Source organism: Protopterus annectens, chromosome 8.part1 (assembly GCF_019279795.1).
Source record: "Protopterus annectens isolate FY-2018-M chromosome 8.part1, PAN1.0, whole genome shotgun sequence".
Taxonomy (NCBI): domain Eukaryota; kingdom Metazoa; phylum Chordata; order Ceratodontiformes; family Protopteridae; genus Protopterus; species Protopterus annectens.
The window spans coordinates 263998395-264023591 of record NC_056742.1 but is presented as its reverse complement, the minus strand read 5'-3'; the positions used below and the strand labels follow the sequence as shown (position 1 = coordinate 264023591).

Sequence of the window (25197 nt, the reverse complement as noted above, 5' to 3'; positions counted from 1 at the left end):
AAACTGCAATCCAAATTGTAGCTTGCTACAGATCCCCCACCATGCCCCAGGATTCCCTCTCCTCTTTTCTTGATGTACTGGAAAATATTAGGGTTCAACCAAACACCCTAATAATGGGCGATTTCAACTACCCCACCATTAACTGGGAAAACTACTTGTGTACCAACTCCTTTGTTTAACACTTTCTGGAATTCATAAATTCCAATACCCTGGATCAACTTATCCACACCGCCACCAAGGGCAACAATATCCTAGACCTAGTTATCACCAACATGAGTGACAGGTGTTCCATACCTGAAGTCAACTCCACACTGGTCAGATCCGACCATAAGCTAATCACCCTTGATATCCGCATCCCGCCCCCACCCACCATTAAGGAAACCAAGGTAAAAAATTTCTCCAAAGCCAACTTCATGCTTCTTAAGACAGAAGTGGCAAACTTCATGACACCCTTGTAGATGGACAATGCAGTTACGACTGGTGAATCCTACAAAAGTGCACTCTATAAGCACTTACACGAGTGCATGGATTGTGCAATCCCAAACAGAACCAAGACGCTATCCTCCAAAAAAAGGAAGCCGATCTGGTGGTCCCCTGCCATAAACAAACTCTACAACAGAAGGAAGAAATTGTTGCAAAAGAGAGTAAAATCCCATGAGTGGAGGAGCTCCATGGTCAGCCTCTGTAAGAAGCTGAGATCCCTTATAAGATCCACCAAAACTAGCTATGAAAACAAAATCGCCATTGATTCTAAGCGCAACCACAAAGCATTCTATAGCTATGTCAAGAATTTCAATGGCAACACCCAGATCTCCTCTGAGTTGCAGCACAACAGCATGAAAATTACAGAACCAACTGATATTGCCAACATCCTGGCAGATAGGTTCAGTGCTAACTTTACCCCTGTCTCACCCCCTAAAAGGCCCATATCTATACAGGAAAAATGCAGAGTCCCTGTAATCACATCTATGCAGGTAAAAGCTGCACTCTCTAAAACCAAAAGCACAGCATCCATGGGACCGGACAACATCCCAGGCTGCATTTTACACTAATTTCAGAACGAACTGGCTCCCCACCTAAGCACCATGTTCAATCATAGTCTCACATCAGGCTTTGTGCCCACTGAATGGTGCACAGCAACAGTTATCCCACTCCATAAAGGGGGAGCCACCACTGATCCTGGGAACTATCGCCCTATTAGCCTGAAGAGCCTGGTCTGCAAGGCCATGGAATGTATCATCATGGAACTCATAAACAAAGACATTGGTAACCCCCAAACTCTGGACCCCACCCAGTTCGGGATTGTGAAAGGCAGATCATGCCTTCTGAACCTGATCAACTTATTTGAGGCAGTCACCAAAGCCGTAGACGAGGGTAAGGTGGTTCACACAGCCTATCTTGACCTCGCCAAGGCTTTCGACACCATCCCCCATTCTGGAATTATAGCTAAACTCAGTAAACTGGGTATAAATCACTACATTACAAGATGGGTTGCCAACTGGCTCACTGTCAGAACCCACACTGTAAAAGTTGCAGACTCCAAATCTGACTTCAAACCAGTGAGACGTGGAGTACCACAGGGTTCAGTCCTGGGACCTCTCCTGTTTAGTATCTACTTCTCTGAAGTACAGGCTAACACAGAAGACCTCTGGCTAACGAAGTTCGCAGATGACTGCAAACTAGGAGCCATAGTCGAGTCCCCAAATGATGTGGACATTCTACAGAAGGGCCTCACTGAGACAGATGCCTGGTGTTAGAGGCATGGCCTCAAGCTCAGTGCCAAAAAGTGCATTGTCATCCCCTTTGGTAAAAACTCTGTACCCATGAACTACCACATAAACAGCAGTCTACTTAACGCAGAATGCGTGATAACAGGCCTTGGGACCCAGGTGGACAGTAGTCTCTCCTCTGATAATCACATCGCCACAGTAGTCAGGAAATCTTTCTATGTGGCACACCTCATCACAAAAGGGTTCTCATCCAGGAAAAAAGAGGTCATTGTTCCCCTATACTTGGCACTCATTAAACCCATTATAGAGTACAATGCTCCTTTTGGAATGTACCTCACAAGACATCTGCAGCAGCTGGAAAGGCCACAGAAGTACCTCACAAAGAGGATTACTGGCAACAAACGTCTCAAAAAACTCCAGCTTTACTCTGTAGCATATCACCTACTCCGAGGAGATCTCTGCCTAACATATAAAGCTATGTTAAACCCAGAGCTGTTGGACATGCTACACCTAAAGAAATCCCAATCCGTCCAAGCTACACACTATAGGGACCTAAACCTTGTCACCACAATAAGCAGGACATGCTGGAGGGATAGATGCCTGTCCCAGAGACCTCCTATACTCTGGAACAAGCTACCCATCTATGTCAAGCAAAGTTCCTCATTAGCACTCTTCAAGAAAAATCTTGATGAGTGGATGGGAAATAGGAAATACACCCCGGGGATCACTTCTGTGGCTCTGCTCGACAGGGGCACAGGAAATTAACTTTCTTGGGTGGCGTAAGCCAGGGAAACTTGTTGGCTAGGCTTAGGCCCTAGGGCCGATAGCCTAGTACCTACCTATGAACCTGTGAGCCTCAGTACCAAAATATGAACCCAACACAGGACAGCCTACAGTTATTGCTGTTATGTTTGTGTTGCTGGAAACTTTGTGATCTAGTATAACAGAAGTGTGTAAGAAATGCTTATCTGCAATTCCTGTCTTGTACTTAGATAAGAGGCATATTTTCTTGGCAACTACCCTCCTACACAAGCTTAATAATTTTTTTTTTGTGCTAAAAAGGAGTCCATATCATTTTAACAATATCTGGAAGTAACACTGTGAGAGTACCACAACAGCAGATTACAGATCAGTAGATGTCTGCAGCAAGTAAGAAAAATAGAAAAAATAAACAAAAAAGGAAGAAACAAAGCACGCAGCAAATGGATCATCATAAGTTCTGTAGATGATAATGCAAGTTCTGAGCTCACACCCCACTGAAAGCATTCTGATAAATGCCTTTCCTGCAGTATCTACTTCTGCTTCAGTTCTTCGAGTGATACAAAAGGTAAGGGGTGGGTGGGTTTACAGAGAAGGCTGCCACTTGCGAGGATTGGTCAGTGGTGTGCTCAGCAAACACAAATTACTCACAAATCTTCCAAAATGTGTACATTGATCAGCAAGCGTACCCAGTAACCACCACATACAATTCCAGCACACTTGTGGAAATAACAGAGTAAAAATAGCTTAAGACTGAAGCTTTGTTTAATAGCACATCAATAAAAAGGATCCATAAACTGCATACTGGTTTTGGTGTAACCACATTTCCTTCAGTGCCGATGATGTAATCAAAAATTTGAACACCTTAATTAGACTCAAGCATAAACGTTTGTAAAGAGTCACAGCACCATTGAAAATATGTTAAAGTACATATTAACGTTCATTTAAACGAGCTAAATAATGCCTCCACTTTGATCCAAAACTCCTCCCGGTCAGGCAACAGCTTTGGTAAACCAGAATTTTGTTAAACAGTTACAGAATCCTACCAATACCCATAAAACAAAACACGGCCTGAGTTTGGTTTTTAGTTTGTTGATATAAAGTATTTGGTTAATGACTGCATTTTAAATTTCTGATATGCTCATAGATTTTTTTCTAAATTGACATGAGGTTTTACCCAGATAAAATACTGAGCATGCACATGTTCCCAAGTAAATGATCCATTCACTGCAACAAGTGATCAAACTCCTAGCATGAAAAATCAGATGGTTATTGGCTGAAGAAAACTTTTTGCCTTTAAAAATATATTTGCATTCAAACCAAGATCCATAGGAGGCACTAAAGTTAGTCTTCAGTCAATCTAAAAATTGACCAACCGTCTTTCCCCTTCGAAAAACAAATCTGTATTGTGGTGGAATTAACAAAGCTATTTCATTATCTTCCAATAATGCCCCCACACTTATTGATCAGATCCCTAAAGGAAAAAATATTAGATGTATAAGTAGTCAAAAAGCTGAAAGAACTGTTGAGAGACCTTATATACATAATTCAAGAATTCTTATCCATGTTTAGCTGAAGTCGCAATATCAAGCTTAAATCCACATGACAAAAATCTGTGTGTAAGCTCTTGAGAACAAATATTATAATCCTCATATTTAAAATAAATCCATTTCTATAGACTTGAGAAAAGGGGATGATATTACAAATATGTTGAGGATGATTACTAATAGGTAGCAAATATGAATGATTATGATGGGGCTTACAAGATAAAGTCATCAACCCCCCCCCCCCCATCATCATCTTTAGCAACCAAAATATCTAAAAACTGGGTGGAATTCAAACTGTATGCCACTGTGAACTCCATTCTCCATTTATTCTCATTCAAATATATGTAAATCTGTAATATCCTCTCACCAGATAAGTCAACGGTCATCTAGATAACGCTGCCACATATCCATAGAACCAGTAAAAAGATTATGGCTGTCATATATCGACATCTCCTCAAGATACCCCATAAACAAATCTGCATATATTGGGGCAAACAGAGCCCCCATGGCAGTACCTTTAGCTTGCCAGTAATGCTTTTCCTGCAAATGGAGCATGTTCTTAGTTAAGGTCATCTCTGTTAAACACAGTAAAAATGTGTTGAACCCTGGTGTGTAGATTTGATATTTTTCCAGCCAATGCTATGAAGCCTGTAAAACTGCACAGTGTGGTATTTTCATGACTTTAAAAAAGAACTTAAGGCACATTTACTTAACTCCAGAACCTGTCCCTGCGATGACCCTACATAGCTCTCCCCTCCCCCCACACTCACATCACTCTCAGTTGATCCTACTCGCACTCTTGACTCTCCCTCACTCGTATATTAACAAAGAATTTGTCCTGAAAAAAAAAATTCCATTTATTTTTTTCTTTGTTATAATCTTCACATGTAGTTGTTTACTTCCTTTCTATTGTTTGCTATTATTGTCTGTATTTCTTGTTTGCTTAATGTAATTAAATATTGTACCTTCTGGAGCTTTTCTCCTCGGGTCTCCACTGAAAAAGGGATATTTTCCCAGTTGGACTAACCCAGTTAACAAATGTCAATAAATAAAAATAAAATAAATAATGTACAATGATTTATTATCTAAGATGCATAAGTACCAATTGTGTTCAAGCTGTACATCCAGCATGACTTGCAGAAAATTGGTGGTATCTGTCCTAGATCTGACCAATTTTAAAGGAGGCTGCAAAGTTAAATAAGCTGACAAAAGTTTAGTCAATAAACCTTTGCCAGCAGTTGTAGGCCTTATGGGGAGGGGGGATTAGACTTTATGAATTTTAGGTACCACGTAAAAATAATGAGGTTGAGGATCTAGCACCTAAAGTTGTTTAGCTGTAGTCTTGGATACAATGCCTTCCTCAACAGCCAAATACAAAAACTGGTCAGTCTCCATATTGATATTATATGTAGGATTTAACACCATCTTGTGATAAAAAAACATGCATCCTATAGCTATTTATAGGCTTCTTGCTAATATATAGAAGTGTCCCAAACCACCACCTCCCCACCTTTGTCAGCAGAATTAACCACAATATCTTTGTTGGGTCACAACCCTTGCAATGACTACAGCTCTAATCTAGTCAAATTGTCAACCCTGTCTGACATAAATCTATGGGCAGAAAAATGTAAATCTTTAAGTGTTGTTGACTGAAAAGCTGCCATTACTACGATCCAGATGATCCGTATCAGATCAGTAGTCCAAATACTGTAAGAGCTATCTGGGGAAGGAGAGAGACAGACGACCGACTGGGCATTGCCTTCTTGCCTCTATGTGGGAGGAGGTAGGAGGAAGGCACGTCTCCTGTTGCATCCCTGATGGACACATGAGGCCTGATGGTGGCCATCCTTTTGCAAGGGGGCATAGATGCTTAGGGGGCTACATAACCCTTGTGAGGGAATTTCATTCCCTGCTGTATCCAGGACATACCATTCCACTGAGTGCTTGTTAAGGTATTCACAGTTGTCTGGGACATAAAGGCAGCCATCAAGAGATTTCTGTTTTTGATGGCTGTGCCACAATCATCTCTCACTTGTAGGGAAAATTAATTGGCATGGTTACACAGATGGGGCAGACGGCAGTAGCATTGTTACCTCACAGCAAGAGGTTCTCCCGTTCAATTCTCGGCTTGGCTTGGGAGTGCCTTCTGTGTGGAGTCTGCATGTCCTCCCCACAGTTGCGTAGCGTTCGAAAGACATGCGTGTGTAAATGGGCGTGCCTTCGTAGAAGGTTGGGCGTCGAGCTGGCACCTCAGCGTTTCGTAAAAAATCTACTGCCAATCATTAGCGGACCGGAGTTCCGCTGTGGCAACCCCTTACCAGGAAAAAAGCCGAAAGACAAACAACAACACAGATGGGGCAGAAAAAAATAAAGCAAAAAAATTTTGAGTTCATATTGTTCAGGGAGAACTTTGCAACTGTTATGTGGTCACTTATATCCTCCTTACTGATTTGGATTTTTCCCATGAGTTGAAATTACAGAAAACATTGCAAATTTGGCCCTTTTTGATTATTACTTTTGTTTTTGGTTTGTTTTTGGATATATTTTTATAGTTTTAGTTATTGGTTTTAGTGCATTTGTTTAATAACATGCTGATTCTTTTCTTTCAAAAGTTGATGTGTGAAGGCACCATCTCTGAAAAAAGACTGTTCAACAATGTATTACCGCACTGTATATATGATAAAGTTAATAATGGCACTGAACCTTGTACGTCTGACTTGTCAGTGCATTTTGTAGGCAGCTTATTCCTACATGTTCAGAAACTGAATGATGAGGACTTTGAGATCATGAATATTTTTAGTATAGAGATTTTTGTTTGTTGCAGTATTTTTGTTGACCGACTGTAATTGTAGCAGAAAAATCTGTTTATTACAACAGTGTTACTTTGCCATATCAAATGCGCAGAAGTGAAAATCAAATCCATGAGTTGGGATGACTGTGAAGTGTACCAGTGCATTCTTGTCAGTCCAGTGTTCACAGCTTTACATATCTTTTGTTGAAACAAATTTTTTAGCTTTGCCAAGTAGCAGCTGTGCCATTCTGCAGTGTAGTGCCACACTCCTACTTGCATTGGATACCTTAAAGATGCAAAGTGCTAGCATTGTATTCACTGATGCTGCTAAAAGCTGCTGATATTGCCAAAAGCCTGTTAGCTGTTATGCAACTTCGCAAGTTCATCTTAGAATTTTTTTTTGGGTGCAAGGCCTCATTGCATCCTCCTTATGGGGACCTGCACCTTCTATCTGCTTCCAGAGTTTATATCAAAGTTATATAACCTTAAGTAAACATGTTTTTTATAGCAAAATTAATTCACTTTTTTCCCTGAAGATAATGAAAAGTAGAGTTCTATCTCAGCTGCATTTTGATGGATTTTAAGCACAGTCTGACAGATGGTTATTGGCGGATTTACATGATAGTTATTGCCAGATTTACATGTTGCACATCATTCCAGAAAAAAATACTCACTTTGGTCTCCTGAAGAACTGATTTAAAATCTATCTGTTGTTCGTGATCACTTTTGCTATTGAATTCTTTAATGGTACACATCAACTGACAGCAATACTAGAAGTTTTCAGTGAAGCAGCTGTCTGTTAGCAAAACCTGGAAAACCATTTTCACTTACAAATACCCTTGATGTAGCAAAGTCATTGTTAATGCGTATCTGCTGATGTTATGTCTTATGTTTGTGATATCCACCATTTACATTTCTATGCACATGTGTTTATGCAGAATTATCTAGTGTGTTTAACCATAGAAACATGAACACATCCCTAATTTCCTTGTCATTAGTGCTTATTTTGCATTTTTAGGGATGCTGAATGTAGTATCTGAAGCCAAAGACCAGGAAGATTGTCAGAAGGTGAAAGCTGCCGAGTGCTGGTATGGTATTAAGTAACTCATTGAGCTTAGACTGTCAACAGATGTGCTTGTATATTTACAGTGGAAGCAATTTTCTATGTTGGCAAGGTAGAGTTTCTGAAGGGCTGAGTCCATCCTGTCTGAGCTGCTCAGTGTTTCTTTAGTGATTCAACATGAGAAGGTTACCTGCATTTCACTTTTGATGTGTGTATGTATTTATTTTTGATTATCTGGATAGTGGAATTACACAGATTATTTTGAAGGAGTCATTGCATTCCTACATAAAGTAAGCATGCATGTAATTGAGAGAATGTGTAAGGCACAGTCACTGCAGTACAAAGTATGAATAACAAAAGAATAAGCAGTCGTAAATATAGATCTTATCTTATAAGGCTCAATTGAACGGTATAGAACTGTATAAAACACTTGTTAGCACATTTGGCATGATTAAAATGTTCATTTTCACCAATTCAGGACAGTTGTGTAAAGCTAATGTAAATGTATAAAACCACATGGGAAAAATATTGACTAAAATATAGAGGGTTATAATCAGGTGTGTGATCATAAGTAGCCTGTTTTATCTTTGAAGCATGAATGTTAAGAAATTGACCTTAGGACTGGAGTGAAATGAAGCCTGAGAAGTGAATCTTGACAGCCATCCAGTGTTAGACATTATCAATTGTGCAATGTTACATTTAAAGGGCATTGTTTAAACTTATGTTTTGCATACTTTGCAGGGGAAATTGTGAGCAATAGTGCCACAACAAAAGGAGTACCAATAGGGAGTAAAGATGTAAGAAAATTTGACAGGACAAAACCTAAATGCAAAAATGTGCAGGATTGTTGCCTTTGGGAAATACCCCCTCATCTACAGTGTACAGTAAATGCATTAGTCAGGGATCCCAGCACTTGGGTCAGCAGTTCACTCACCTTTGGCCACCGTATTGCAATATTAGTTAGGAACCCCTGTCTAACACAACTGAGTTCCAATGGTATCTCATCTAAGTCAAAGGATGTTATTGTCCATTTGTACTCTGCCCTAATTAGAGTAGTTATTAACAGTGTCCTCCTTCAGCATGTATCTTGCCAGACATACAGTGAATACAAAAAGTGGACACACCCCTGTTAAAATGCCAGGTTTTTGTGATCTAGAAAAATGAGACCACAATAAATAATTTCAAAACTTTTCCCACCTTTAATGTGATCTATAACCTGTACAATTCAATTGAAAAACAAATCTGTTAGGGGAAAAAAATATAAAAAATAAACGTACAATAAGCTAGTTGCATAAGTGTGCACACCCTTAAACTAATACTTTGTTGAAGCACCGTTTTATTTAATTACAGCATTCAGTCTTCTTGGGTGCACACTTACCATCAATTAAAGAGACTGATTAACCCCAAATAAAGTTCAGCTGTCCTAGTAGGATTTTCCTAACATTTACTCAGTTGCCTGCTATAGCAAAAGCCATGGTTTGCAGAGAGCTTACAAAGCATCAAAGAGAGATCTCATTGTTGAAGGGTATCAGTCAGGAGAAGGGTACAAAACAATTTCCACAGTATTGGATATACCATGGCACACAGTGAAGACAGTCATTAAAAAGTGGAGAAAATATGGGACAACAGTGACATTGCAAAGAACTGGACGTCCCCCCAAAATTGATGAAAAGACAAACCGAAAACTGGTCAAGGAGGATGCCAAGAGACCTGCTGCAGCAATTTCTGGCAAGTACTGGTTGTGTACTACATGTGACAACAATCTCCCATATTCTCCATCTGTCCGGGCTATGGAGTAGGGTTGCAAGACGGAAGCCTTTCCTTACACAGAAAAACATCCAGGCCCTGCTAAATTTTGCAAAACAATACATGAAGTCTTCTAAAAACGTGTGGGGAAAATGTGTTGTTGTCTGATGAGACCAAGGTTGAACTTTTTGGCCACAATTCCAAAAAGTATGTTTGGATCACAAACAACACTTTGCATCACCAAAAGAACACCATCCCTATGGTGAAGCATGGGGGTGGCAGTATCATACTTTGGGGTTGCTTTTCTACAGCTGGACCTGGGGCTTTAGTCAAGGTGGAGGGAATTATGAATAATTCCAAATACCAGTCACTTTCGGCCCAAAACCTTCAGGCGTCTGCTAGAAAGCTGAAGATGAAGAGGAATTTCACCTTTCAACATGACAATGACCCCAAGCATACATCCAAGTCAACAAAAGAATGGCTTCACCAGAAGAAAATTGAAGTTTTGGGATGGCCCAGCCAAAGCCCAGACCTAAATCCAATAGAAAATCTGTGGGATGACCTGAAGAGGGCTGTGCACAAGAGATGCCCTCGCAATCTGACAGATTTGGAGTGCTTTTGCAAGGAAAAGTGGGCAAATATTGCCAAGTAAAGATGTGCCATACTGATAGACTCCTACTCAAGAAGACTGAATGTTGTAGTTAAATCAAAAGGTGCTTCAACAAGGTATTAGTTTAAGGGTGTGCACACTTATGCAACCAGCTTATTGTACGTTTTGTATTTTTTTTATATTTTTTCCCCTAACAGATTTGTTTTTCAACTGAATTGTACAGGTTATAGGTCCTATTAAAGGTGGGAAAAGTTTAGAAATGATTTATTGTGGTCTCATTTTTTTATATCACAAAAACCTGGCATTTTAACAGGGGTGTGTACACTTTTTATATCCGCTGTATGAAACAGCTATAAAGGCCCTAAAGGTTCCTGATGAAAAGATTTGCCTGAAAACCCTTACCTAACAAGACAGCTTCATAACCCTATGACATATACTCTTGTTACATACAGACTAATGTAGGGAAATTTCTGTTAGTCATTCTAAACCTTCATGGAATGAAGGGCTCCACAAACATTTAAACCAATCATCTGAACATCCACCAACAAACAAATAAAACATATTGACGGAATAGATTCATTATCCAATGTTAACATCATCTCTGGAGCAAATTGCTTCTGAATGGTAAGCAGAGTTGACATCCTTGCCTTCATCAAGATTAATCTTGACATTTGGATTGATGACCACAAATTTGTCTCCAGCTGGGCACATTTTGCCCTCCTAGAAGTGGCAGGTAATTTTTTAGGATATAATTTGGCAGGGTGGTCTTCAGACTTACTTGCCTTATAGTTCCTATAATCATATACTCCTGCGATTTTACTGATGATTTCAAGTGCAGAACTGCAGTAAAGTGGGCAGATGCCGTACCATAATCAAAAACTGGAGGGTACAGGTATATGAGAAGTGACCCTTCTTAACCAGGAAAAAGAAATACGTTAGGTTTAGAAAGTGAAGGTAATGTTAAAGTAAATAACAAATAGTTGTTCATAAAGCTGATAGTGGTATTGAATGTTATAATGGGAAAGCAGGTTGGGAACACTTTAGGGAAGTGGTTTGCAAAGGATGGTAGATGGATGGTGACTCTGCTGTTTTTTGTTGTATTCTTCAGTGTACACCAATCTCAGAATTAGTACTTAAAATTTGCTGTGCAAATTTGGGCATGAATGGGAGGAACCCCCTACAAAAGTACTTCAGTAACCTAATAACAAGTTTAATCATTTATTGTATTTGCTGGACCTTACTTTCTGTGTTTGTAAGGTTTGCAATTGACAAGTTTCTAATTTCCAGTATAAAGCCCATTGAGACACTCCTAGGGTACAGATTGCCCAGAATATAACGCGTAGTTATCAGGTTCGTGTTACTGTTACTGCAGTATGTGTAATTCATTTGCAACATGTGCTGTAGATGCCCTTTTGCAAAACTGATAAAATCAGAATTATTGACAGAATGAGATGGAGGTAACTTGCTTGCTCCTAGTTTTCCTCCTCATGTATTTCAAATTGTATCTCTTTTCAGGACATCAAATATTATGTTACATTTTTTACTGACTACATTAAACTAAGGTTCTGATTTCTTAAAGCTGTACACCATACATCTTCCTATTTAATATATTTTCTACTTGGTGTGTATTTATGCAAAGACATTGTCAATACTCGCACTTTCTATAACACTGGTTTTCATTGTTTTATGTAGAGTCAAAACACTTCACTAGAACAGTATTTAGCAGCATTTATTTAATCAAAGCACATGTCTCTCCAATCATTGAAACAATTTGACTACCTTTTCGGATTTCAAATCTGTCATATTTTCACTGTTTAGTAGAATTTATGGTTTCTTCTTTACGTGATATACTAGAAATGGGAATAGTCCCCTTCAGGTAGTCTGAGATGTCATGGATACTCTGCTGTTTCTGAAAATGCCTGTGTAGATGCCTTCTCATAATGTCTGTATGGGACACTTTTTGGCATACACTTTGGCTCGAAGCTTCTGGAATGCATTAGTTCTACTCAGTCTTTTTAGGATTTGTTTGTTTTGAACTGATGCCTTCTGATCTGACTTTATCCTATATACTGATTCTGCTATTTGTTACTGCACTAAATGTGATAGTATTATGTAGTTTATTAACTGAACTATGTATACTGCGGTGGTGGTGCTGCGGTAGCATTGTCGCCTCACAGTAAGACGTCCTGTTCGATTCTCAGCTATAGCATCTTCTGTGTGGAGACATGCATGAATGGGCGTACCTTTGTTGAAGTTTGTGCGTCAGGGCCGGCAACTCAGCACGTAAAAATCTACTGCCAATCATTAGCGGACCGGAGTTCCGCTGTGGCGACCCCTAACCGGGAAAAAGCCGAAAGATACAATAACAACATTAACTGAACTATGTATATTTGGAGCTTTTCTCTCCGGGCCTGCACTGAAAATGGGATTCATGTCGGATTTTTCCAGTAAAGAAATCCCAAATAAATACATAAATGATGTTTCCAGTTTCATCTCAGCAATTCTCCATTCTTAGCTGCACTCACTGCTTAACTGCACACTTCCTGTAACCCCATCTTTCAGTGAAGGTAGACATCTTGGTCTTTTGTCACAGCCGACTTGTCTGAACTGGTTTTCCTTCAGACTGATACACTTTGAAGGCATGATTTCAGTGTGTTAAAATTATGAAGATAGGCAGAGTACTCTGTTTTATGACCCATAAGTAACTGAGCAGACAATAAATGCAACTTTGTAAAGAAACACTTCTGCATTCCGAGAAAAATAGATGAGCACTTGCACTTCTATCACAGTCTTTTTCAGGTGTTTTTATTTTTTCCAGCTTTAAATGTCCTTCCAACTTGACGACCGGACTGTGGATTGTTGTGTAGATGTCTCCTGTTGGAGTTATCCTGCCTTTGAAAGCCTTTTGACTTCCATGCTTGTACGGGACCATTATCTGAGACAGCTATGTGAGGTATTTTATTTCTGGAAAGGATAGTTTCAAGAGCAGTATGTTCTGTCACCTCATGATCACTGAAAACTTTGAATAGTAGTCAGCACTGAATGTGTACATTGAAACAAAATTTCTATCTTTGAATTTAGACTTCCTGGTATTATGTAAGGAAGAATCTCTTCTTGGATTGTCATCATCACATGAACTGCATAGAGAACATTCTCTTTTTGCCGAGTTTCCATTGACTTCCCTGGCTAGTATAACACTTTCTGCGCTGTTTTTTTACAGTTCATAACTCCTAAATGTGGCTTATGTATTACTGTCAGAAATCATTTATTTCACTAACTTTGTGATAGTTTTATTTGTTTTAAAAACTGTATCATGCATATAGGTGATTTTTTTGGTTTGTTTAAATGGAGACTGTTGTCACATTTCTTTCTTTACAGCACACTTTTGCTGTGGCCCTTACTTTTTCCATCTCACAGCATACTCAGCTCCACATCAGTATGAGTACACTGTTGAAAGTGTTTCAGCTTCTGTTTGGTTATAAGATGCACTTTTTTTCTGGAGGTCTTGTTTTATAACTAGAATGTAATTTATTTGTGGACAGCTGATTTATCAACCAGCTTAGAAAGGTAAGTGAAACCTGTGGATATGATCTTTAAGCATTTATGTGCCTTTATTGAGTAATGAGCCAGAACCAGAGTGGCATTGTCTGTACTGCTTGTGAGAAGAGCACAGTGTGAAGCACTTCTGTAAGCACCAGTGATTCAGCCTGGACACCCATAGTTACAGGAGGAGAATGCATATGATCCTTCTTGCCACTTGGGGAATAGTGGGAGAGGAAAACGGAAACTTTGAAATTCTGATGAATCCAAATGTAAACCTCAGAATTGTGAGCGGAAAGTGAAGAAGAGGAGTTTGTGTAGTTTTAAGTCCACGATTGTGGTACCTCAGAGTATTCTTTCTAACCTGAAGTACAGTGCTGTCTGAGTTAGTGTACGTAACAAATGTATTAATATATAAACCTGTGTGTCTGTGTGTGTGTGTGTGTGTGTATATATATATATATATATATATATATATATATATATATATATGAAGTTCTCCTGTTAGATTCTCGGCTAGAGTGCCTTCTGTGTGGAGTCTGCATGTCCAATCTGCGTTCGTTTCCTTCCACATTACAAAGACATGCGCTTGGAGAGTTTCTCCCCGGGCCTCCTCTGAAAATTGGCTTTGTTCCAAGTCGGACTTTCCCAGCTAACAAATGTTAAATATATATATATATGTGTGTGTGTGTGTGTGTGTGTGTATATATATATATATATATATATATATATATATATATATATATATATATATATATATACACACACACACACACAACAAATGACCAGTACAGTCACATTTCATTTATGTTCATTTGTGGTGCTATTTATTTAACATTGTTTTTGAAATGAATTTTGATTGGAGAGGACTGTATTACATTTAAAATAGTTGCTGTATTACTAAAAATCTATTGGTAGGAAGGAACGTGGCCTTAACTCTGGTTTAAAAGACTTCAGGTTGCTGTGTTGTGTAGAATCTGAAAACATTAATTTTTTTATTGTTGCTTTTATTGTTTTATTCATGCACATGTATGTTTCTAATAAGTTTATATATATAGCTGTGGTATCTGTACTGGTCATTTTCTGGATATTTGTTTATCTTCTACAGTACAGTTCAAGTGCCATAACTTTTTTTTTTGACTTTTACTTGGCTTATACTTCTGTGGAAAGCTAGGCACTACATGGCTGAAGGAGTAGAGAAAGCGGTTGTAGAATCGGACCGTCATCCAGTGCAGAGGACAGATCAAACTCACAGTACTCCTGTGAGGAATCTTATCAGGACTGGAACCATTCCATTGCTAAGTTTGAGTTTTGAAATGGCAGAATCTACCATATGTGAGACACCTGATGTTATGGAGGGGTTTATGAAAAGGTACAGAGACTTTGAAAATTCACTTTACAAGCTAAAGAGACTTCAGTGGTAGCATCTTCATTTTGAAGCCTGCCTGCATCATAATTTGGTAACGAGAGGTCTGAGGGTTTTAGTCCTGCTGAGGTTTAGTAATCTCTATCCAAAATTGTTACAGAAGTGGCAGCAGCTTAACCTGGAAACTAGTTTGTTATTTGACGCTGATGTTTGAGTTTTTTGAGCCTATTGAGGAAGAACTAGTACACCAAGTAGAGAAACGGCAGATCGAACTTGAAAGTAAATACATGGAGAATATGTATGTAGAGAAGCTCAATGAACTCTACATGAATATCTCCACCTATGATAATAAGCTTCAGATAATTAAAAGAAAACTACTTAGAGACTACAATGATTTTAAGAATGGTTGCATATTCTCCTGGCCTAGAGAAAAGATACTGCTAATATGAGTAACAGACTTGATACTGAGCAGTGTATATCTAATGAAGTAGACAAAAATGAACATAGTAAATGAAGTTGACAGTGAGTGAAACAATGAAAAATCCATCCAAGCCCAGCCTTAATTTGGGTGTCAGACGGAATGATGGCTCGGTACCATCGTGAGTTTTCCCAACATTACCTATACTGTTTAAACAACCAGTACCGGACAAAATAAATCATTTGGCCAGCAGAGGAAGAAATGGAAAATGTCACAAGAAAGATAAAGTCCACTTTATGTATTGGAAGTGAAGATCAATTGGTCGTGAATTTAAGTTCCACAGAAATGACAGACACACAACTAAATCTGTTAAAAGGCTGAACTTTTATAATTGTAGTACCTTCAAAACTTAGTGATGTCATCATTGACTTAAGACTATTTTGTAGAACTATAATGTTGAAAATGATGTTTGGTAACAATGAAAATGCTACTCCTTCAACTTTTAAGAAACTGCCTGAATTTGTACCACGGAACAATCGCACAGTAGATACCTTTTTAAGAGTGTGCGAGATGGAGATAGTGAAGAAGTTGAATAAATCCCACCATCGATTTGTTAATTTAAGCCAAGGAGAGAGACAAGCATTGGTACAATTGTAGACAAGTGAAAACATGGTGATTTGTCCAGCTGAAGAAGGGGGCAATAGTGGTGGTTAAGCCACAGTATGAAGGAAAGATGCTATCCATGTTAGCGGATGAGTCCACATGTAAAAAAGTGAATACTTTGCAGGTTAACATGATGATAAACTCTGTAAGAACTGATCTGATATTGTTAATCCTCGTTCACTCCTTACGCATGGGTATCGGTTCCGAGCTCGGAACCGAGGTGGCCATTTTCCAAGCTCGCATCAGCCTCAAACCTCTCGAACTAAACTCTTGCCCACAATCCCCCTCTCCCTGTTACCTCAAATTTCATTTGCCGCATTGCCATTCGGTCGTGTCAAGCTACTTCTCTTGAGCTAAGTACAGTCATTTGTTGTTTAATAGTTTTACAGATTACTTTTCTGTCAGAAAAGTTCATATTTTATTGTCTCTTACCCTATCGCATCTAGCGTATATATTTTCTTCAGGTTTTTCTGCTTCTTTCTTTACCACTTTTACCGTGAGTTAGTCTATCTTTACCATCGTTGGTAATCCTTTTCCTTTTTCTCTCATACCTTCGGGTACTCTCTTGTACCATTGCCGGTACCTTTTCTGTTAATTAATTTGCTGTCAATGTAGATAAGAAAGGTAGTCTGGGGTTTAAGTGTTCTGATTGTGGACACAAACTGCCTACTTCTGATGCACACTCTGTGTGTGTTTACTGTTTGGGAACTTCCCATTTGTCTGTTGACCCACTCTGTACTATTTGTGAGAACTTTTCTAATAGAACCTTGTTGGAAAGGAAAAACAAGCTGTTACTGGAGGGACTCCTAAAATCTCCCTTTTCAGAGGCTATTTCTGGGTTGGAGGCCTAAACCCCTTCTAGAGCCCATAAGAAAATCTTGGATGTTCCTACTAAGGCTGAATCTTTGCCTTCATCCCCGGCTGGGGACTCCCGCCAATGAAAACCTAAAAAGGCTAAAGTTTCAGCTCCGGTGCTCACTCAGTCAGCCCCTGTGCTTTCGGTGCCTAGACCCTTGGCACTGAGGCCTTCGGTTCCATTAGTGATTTTGGCTCCGTCTTCCCCTGCAGCCTTCTATATATCGGCACCAAGGGGCTCCTCGGTTCAGACTATTACCACTGTATTGGCACCGACTATCCAGTCCGGCGCACTTTGTCCACGTCGGCTCCGAGATCTTCCTCGGAACAGACGCCCTTATTGTTGACTCCAGTTTTGTCGGTTCCAGCTTCGGCGCCGACAACCATTTCAGCACCGATCCCTGTGTCGGTGCAGACCATGACCTTGGCACCGATGACTTCTTCGGTACAGACAACAATCTAGTCTCTCTCGGCACTGTTGTCCTCGGTGCTGACAGATGTGATGGGGCACCGAGTCTGCCTCTTCTGTGGACAGGCCTGTTTCTCCCTCAGTCTCTGTGAGGTCCACTAGAAGCCTTTCCGAACATGATGTGTTGCATCTTGTGGACCAGGTACTCTTGGCCAGAGGTATCCCACCCCTCAGGAACTATCCTTCCTTGGGAGGTGATCACCCATCACCAAAGACCACTTCTTATTCTCCTCCTTCATTGCCTTTGAAGTCCATGGATATAGCACAGTCTTCCCCTTCTGCGGTCCCCTTTATGGATCTCACTAAGGAACCGCAGTTGCCTTCGTGACAGGAAAGTTTTGCTAAGATCCAGGATGTCAGTTGTGACACGCATAGTTTGCTGCTCCACAGCCATCCAGGGACTCTGGGTCGGTAGGCTGAGTCACTTGGGGGAGGGGTGTGACCCCTGTCCTAGACATGCACCCCTCTTCGGGTGGACCAGCCTTCCAACTGATGGAGAAGGCTTTCACTGCTGCTGGCGATACCAGACTGTCTATACCTCCGCCCTACTCTGGTACACTGGTTTCACAAGTCGCACCTAGCAGATACCGGGTGCAGGGGCCGCAGGACATATTCCCTCAGAATCCCCTTTTCCGCTGTCTTCTCCAGCTTCTCCCGCTGAGGAGGTCCACCGGAAAAGTTCATGTAAGAGGAAGCACATGGACTCCACAGAGGAGTCCCTCACGAAAGACACAGATTTCGATGAGGGGGAAGGATCCCCTTGGTCACCCTCTGAGGTATCCTTTGGTGATATCCTCGAAATCCTGAAACAGAGAGGTGACTGGCAGCCCTCTAATCCGATCTTGGAGGAATCTGTGTTCCTGCAGGCCTTTCGTGCCTGGCCCCCTACCTCCTGGGTTACTCCACCTGCCAATGAACTTGTCCGGCTCATCGTGCAGTGTGCTTGGAAGGCTCCTGATACCATCGAAGCTATTCCCCGGAGGCCAGATAAGATCTTGTCCCCTCCTGCTTCAGATCCCCATTGGTCCAAAGGTCTTCCTGTTGATGCTTTGGTGGTGGCGGCTGCAACAAAAAAGGATCTGGCAGAAGAAGAAAGCCAGACTGTCCATCTGCCTATCAAAGAGTCCTGGGCCCTGGACAGGATAGGGAAGTGCACCTTTGCTTCAGTGACCTTTGCTATCAGGTCTCTGAATTATAGGGCACATTTTACCAGGCATCAAAGGGATTTGGTTTCTGAGCTCTCTGAAACCTTGGCTGGTGCTGTGTCTGATGAGGTCCGTGACAAAGTGGTCTCTCAGCTGGCCACCATTGAATCTATATCTAACTCCTCTATGCAACGGATATCTCACGCATCAGAAGGAGCAGCTAGAGCAGCGGGTTCAGCTGCGGTCTTGAGACAACACGCCTGATTGCGCATGTGCAACTTCGTGGAACCCTTTAAGTCTTCCTTTCTTAATGCCCCCATTGAGGCCTCCTCATTGTTTGGGCCCAAAGTCAAAAGTACACTGGCCAGATGTGAACAGGACGGTAAGACCCTTTCTGCCGTAGGGTGTCCGTTATTCTTCCCCTCAACGTGCTTTCTCCTGAAACCAAAAAGGGGTCCTTTCCGTGACACACAGGCCAAGTTGTCCCCCAGAGGCAGAGGGGGAAACTCACAGGGAAGACGCTCTTTTTGGGGCAGAGGGGGTCCGCATAACCAGGGTTCCAGGGATTCTTTCCCTGGTCAATCCTACCAGCTCTCCTGAAGAGCGGCCCAACTCCTTTCCTCTGGAGGTGGTTGGAGGACATTTCTCCTTGTACCCTTTTGCCTGGCTAACCATCACTACCGATTCTTGGGTACAAAGGATTATAATCAGAGGTTATCATATCCCCTTTGATCTTTGTCCCGTCCCTACAGAAAAATCTTCCCGACGTTCCACCTAGTCAAAGGGAAGAAGCAGCATTAGAGATAGTAAAGCTGCTAAGAAAGAGAGTCATCCAAATAGTCCCTCCAGACCAGACAGGATCCGGATTCTACTCAAGACTATCTTTGGTGCCAAAGAAAACTGGGGACTGGAGACCAATTTTGGATCTCAGTGTATTGAACAAGTTTATGAGAGTACAAAAATTCCGGATGGTCACAATACAGTCTATCCTCCTGCTTTTGGAAAAAGACAATTGGATGTGCTCTATAGATCTTCAAGATGCGTACTACCACATAAAGGTGGAAAGACCATTGAGAAGATTTCTGCGCTTCCGTGCGGAAGCCAGTCACTACCAGTTCAGAGTACTCCCTTCGTACTCTCAACAGCCCCCAGAGTGTTCACAAAGTGCATGGCAGTTGTCAGAGCTCACCTGCGACTTCAAAGATTCCAGGTGTTTCCATACCTAGACGATTGGCTCATTTCCGCCCCCACCAGACATCTACTGGAAAAAGCCCTGGCGTACTCTCTCCTCGCTGCTCAGAGGCTAGGCATAACCATAAACTGGCAAAAATCCAATCTCACCCCATCTCAGCTGATAAAATTCATAGGGGTTATCTTGGACACACAAAGCTGTAGAGCTTGTATTCCAGAGCACAGAATTCTAAGGATAAAACCACAACTAATTCCAATCCTTTCAAGGGAAAAATCCACAGCTCACTCGGTTCTACAGCTGTTGTGTTCCGTGGCAGCCTCCATCACCATTGTTCCCCTGGCCAGGTTTCACATGAGGCTTCTACAATGGCTACTGCTCACCCAATGGTATCCTTTTCAGCATCCTCTTTCAGCCATGATTCGAGTAACTCTCAGGTGCAAACATGATTTAAATTGGTGGAGGAGACACAATCTCTCACAATGGTCTCGCCCCTTCACCCCTCAGCAACCCAAGGCCACAGTGACCACGGACGCCTCCCTGATTGGGGGGGGGGGGCTGTGTCAGGGACAGACAGTCCAAGGCACTTGGTCTGAACTGGAGGCCCATCTGCATATAAATGTTCCAGAGCTGAGGGCAGTGCTTCTGGCGTTGCAAGCATTCCATCCCCTGGCATTCCATCCCCTGCTGCCGTCTGGAACAATTGTGATTCAGTCAGACAACATGGCGGTGGTCTGGTACATCAACAAGCAAGGTAGAACCAAATCTTACCCCCTTTTTCGAAAGGCCATGAGGATATGGCAGTGGGCGATGGTTACCAACCGTTTTCTTCTAGCAATGCACATTCCCGGAAGTTCCAACATGATAGCAGACAGACTCAGCAGGTGCATTCTTCAACCTCACGAGTGGTCCCTGAATCCCTTGATAGCGGCGGAGATCTTCCACCACTGGGGCTGTCCTTGCTGCAACCTCTTTGCATCCCCGACCAACTACAAATGCAGCAACTACTTCGCCCTGATTGCCCCTCCGGGACAGTCACCCAGGGACGCTATAGTCCACGATTGGCCCTCGGGTCTTCTTTATACATTTCCACTCTTTCCCCTCATTCCCCAGTTTCTGAAGAAAGCCCGTTGGTTGAAGAGCAAGGTGATCCTCATAGCACCATATTGGCCTCGACAGATTTGGTTCCCCTTCCTTTGGCCTCACATACTAGATTGAACATGGATTCTCCATCCAATCCCGGAGTTGATTTTACACCCACAGAACCTGATTCATCCCAACTTGTACAGCCTGAAGCTCACGGCTTGGCTACTCCAATTCCCTTGATTGCCAGGCAGAATGATCTTTCTTTACCAGTACGTGATATTCTCATTGCTTCTCATAAGTCTTCCACTAGAATTACTTATCTGAGCAAGTGGAAAAGATTTACCTGTTGGCTGAAAGATAAACAAGTAGACCCCTTTTCAGCACCAGTGTCGATAATACTAGACTATCTGGCCGACCTGTTTCAATCGGGTCTATCGACCTCTACCATTAGAGTTCATTTGGCTGCAATGTCTAATTTTCATGAGGGTGTCCAAGATTCCTCTCTTATGTCCCATAAATTGTGCAAGACCTTCATAAAAGGTGTGAGTCATCTGAAGCCACCTTTTAGAGAACCTATTCAACCATGGAATTTATCATTAGTTCTACAAGCTCTGACAATGTCACCTTTTGAACCAGCCTCTTCTTGCGACCTCAAGTATTTGTCATGGAAAACCTTGTTTTTGGTCGCTATTACTTCTGCCAGACGTATTTCTGAACTTCAAGCTTTATGTATCAAGAGTCCATACTTGATTTTTCATAGAGATAGTGTCTCTGAGAACTAAACCATCATTTCTGCCCAAAGTGATCTCTGAAATGTCCATTAATCAAACCATTGAATTGCCAGTTTTCTTTCCCAATCAGTCAAACAGAGGAGAGTATTGCCTACATACCCCAGATATACACAGGCAAATTCATTTTTACTTAAACAGGACTAAACCCTTTCATAAATCTGACCAGTTATATTTGGCCTTTTCTGGACCTAGATTAGGATCTGCTGTTGCTAAGGTCACATTAGCTAGATGGTTGAAGGACTGTGTGACCTTTATTTATACACAACGTAATATCTCATTGCCTACTACCATGAAAGCTCATTCAACAAGGTCGGTGGCAACTTCTGCTGCCTTCCATGCCAGAGCTTCTTTAAATGACATCTGTGTAGCTGCAACTTGGGCTATGCCTCATACCTTCATCAATCATTACAAATTGGATTTGGCCTCCAGGGGAAGAGCATCTTTCGGTTCTATGGTGCTCAGGAATGTCCTTCCATGAGAGCCTCCCAGGAATAGAGGTAGCTGGGGACTCTGTCCCATGCGTAAGGAGTGAACGAGGATTAACAATATCAGATAAAGAAGTTATGTCTTACCATAACGTTCCATCTGTATTGTTGATCCTTGTTCAGTCATTACGACCCTCCCTCCTTCCCCCTCCTGTGGTTTCTAGTGGATCTCGCCATCTGGTTCTCTTAGGTTATTTGACCAGAGGTAGCCTCTACCTTCTTTGACTTTGAAACTCATTCTGAGGTAACAGGGAGGGGGGATTGTGGGTAAGAGTTTAGCTCGAGAGTTTGAAGCTGTCGCGAGCTTGGAAAATGGCCGGCTTGGTTCCGAGCCATGTGTAATGACTGAACGAGGATCAACAATACAGATGGAACGTTATGGTAAGACATAACTTCTTTTTCTTCTTGAACTTGTGGCTCTAAGAAAAATTGATCAAGAGCTATATGATTTTTTGAATGTGACAGCTCCCAGAATCCTTGTAATAAAAGGCCTGCCTAAGATGCACAAGGATATGATTTCTCCCCTGTTATGTCCCATAGGTTAGAGTTTTTCTACAAGAGCATAGTGAATTAAGCAGTGAACGGATCAACTTCTTGTGTGTGTTACTGGAAATGGTATTAGAGAACAATGTCTTCTGCTATGGAAAGCAGATGTACTGGCAGAAATGGAGAGTAGCAATGGAGACTCCATGTGCCAACAGCTATGCTAATTGGGAGGCCTGTGCAGCCCTCCATAACAATTCCTGTAGCTCATATGTGCATTACTACAAGATATTTGTGGATGACGTTTATTTCTTGTGAGAGGGTATGGTGGAGCAACTGTCAGATTATGTTAAATACCTGGAAGGAACCACTGATTTCTCGAGATTCACAATGCATTCATCTTTTAATAGGGTAGATTTTCTAGATGTGACCATTGAGATGGATAAAAAAGGAGAGATCAATACGATTTTATATCAAAAGGAATGCAGAAAGAATAATGTACTGCATCACTCAAGTATGCACTCTGGCATATTTATAGTAATCTTATCAAAGGACAAATCTTACGCAACTCCAGAAAGTGTACGGGAGAGAAGGATTATTAGGAGGCCAATAAAAAACTAATATGTTGATTACAGTGCAGAGATTATAATATTAAAGACATTGATAAGCAGCAACAAGCAGTGGACCAACTTAGAACTATGCTAGACAGGCCTTATTATTCCTGTAGTGCAGAGGAACAATCAACCTGACCTGGACGTGAAGATGTCAGTAACAACACTAGAGTTATTCTCACGTATTCGAGTGACATAACCTATATAAATGATGTAGTCTGAAGCAACTGGAAGATTCTCACCAGTGATGAAGCTACAAGAAAAATAGTAGGTGACAGACCACACTTTTCCTATTGGAATGGGAAGCACTTGAAGCAGCTATTATGTGACAAGCACAACCAGAATATATCTACACAGAGCAAGAAGGGCACATATCCTTGTAGAATGTGTACCATCTGTAAATATATCTGTAAAGAGCAGACATTTAAACATCCGATAAGCTGCAAGAGGTATACTCTATATGACTATGCAGACTATAGAACGAAGAATGTGATCTATATAGCCTGCTGTAAAGTCTGTGACACATTTTATGCAGGTAAAACCAACAGTCAGTTTAAGGAGCGGATTTTGAAACGTGTCCGCAACATCAAATTGAATGATTTGAAAAATCTCTTGGTGAGACATGTAAATGAGAACAAGAGACACTCATTCCACTTCATAGTTATAAACGTCAATGAGAGAGGAGGTGACTTTGTCAGTCTGACTGAAATAGCTGAAATGAGGTGGACAGGTGAACTACAGGCTGACAAGCCACCTGGTATTAACACCAATATACCTTTGAGACTAGATTTGAAGAAGAGACGCATTAGATAGTAAATAATATGAGTCCACACCTATGGAGTAATAGATCTACACTCTGCAGGCAGTGTACTGCTAATTAACTATGTACTTGACTAATAATGTGCCTGCATCCACCTTTTTCATTATTTTTTCTCTAAACATGACCTGTGTATTGTTGCATAGGACATCGCACATTAATATGTGTAGTGTTGATGGGTGGCCATATATGGCCAATAAGTATCATTAAGAGCATTTTTGTAAAGTTTTTGTTTTAAACAATTATACAGTTCTATGTGTTAGTTATTTTGACAGATGATAGGAGATCAGGTTTCCATTTTGCAATGGTTAATTAGGAGCAGGTAATGGATGATAGTTCATTTAATCAATAACAAGCAAGTACACCTCTACATGACCAATCCTGAAACCGTTTGTTACATGTCTCCCTATAGGAGAACAGTTATTGATATGTATGAATATACCGAATGAGAGGTACTAGTGGGTGAGCTTTTTATCCATATACTATAGGGGATGATGATTATGTTTTGTGATGGTTTGTTGGGAGCAGGAAATGGTTGGTAGTTCATTTGCCCAATAGTAAGCAAGTGTATCTCTATATGACCAATCCTGAAGTTGTATACAAGATGCATCTCCATAGGTGAACACTTAATGATATGTGCAAATTTACTGAATGAGTAGCGATTGTGGGTGAGCTTTGTTTCCATATACCATTATAGGATTTGCACACTTATGGAAACACATTTCTTGTGCTTTGCTCTGGCATTTTATTAGATCTTGAGATTATTTGCAGTTTGTGGTTGATTTGTGATGTCGATGGCTTTTTTTATGTTTGGTGTGGATTGTCAACACAGAGAGCATGAGTTTTTGGGCGAGAGTAATTGGCCACAGTGTGAGGTGGTGATTTGTGGTCAGTCACTAAAGATGTGAAGCGTTATATGGACCATCTGGAAGTGGAGTGGGCGTGTTTATCTGCTTGAGATGTGGTTTCATCAGTGAGCTATTCGCCCAATTCTGGTTCCATGGTGAGCCCAGATTGGGACATAATACATTGC

The 25197-nt window shown here is 41.1% G+C and overlaps 1 protein-coding gene across 2 annotated transcripts in view; it reads left to right on the top strand.

Annotated features, from left to right (window-relative positions):
• Window positions 1–25197, top strand: part of FANCA (FA complementation group A) — a 2214801-nt gene that overhangs the window by 410561 nt on the left and 1779043 nt on the right. For both annotated transcript variants that reach the window (XM_044081851.1, XM_044081852.1), the window contains exon 11: window positions 7846–7915. In XM_044081851.1, coding sequence (XP_043937786.1) covers window positions 7846–7915 — 70 coding nt within the window. The remainder of the gene's footprint in view (window positions 1–7845; window positions 7916–25197) is intronic.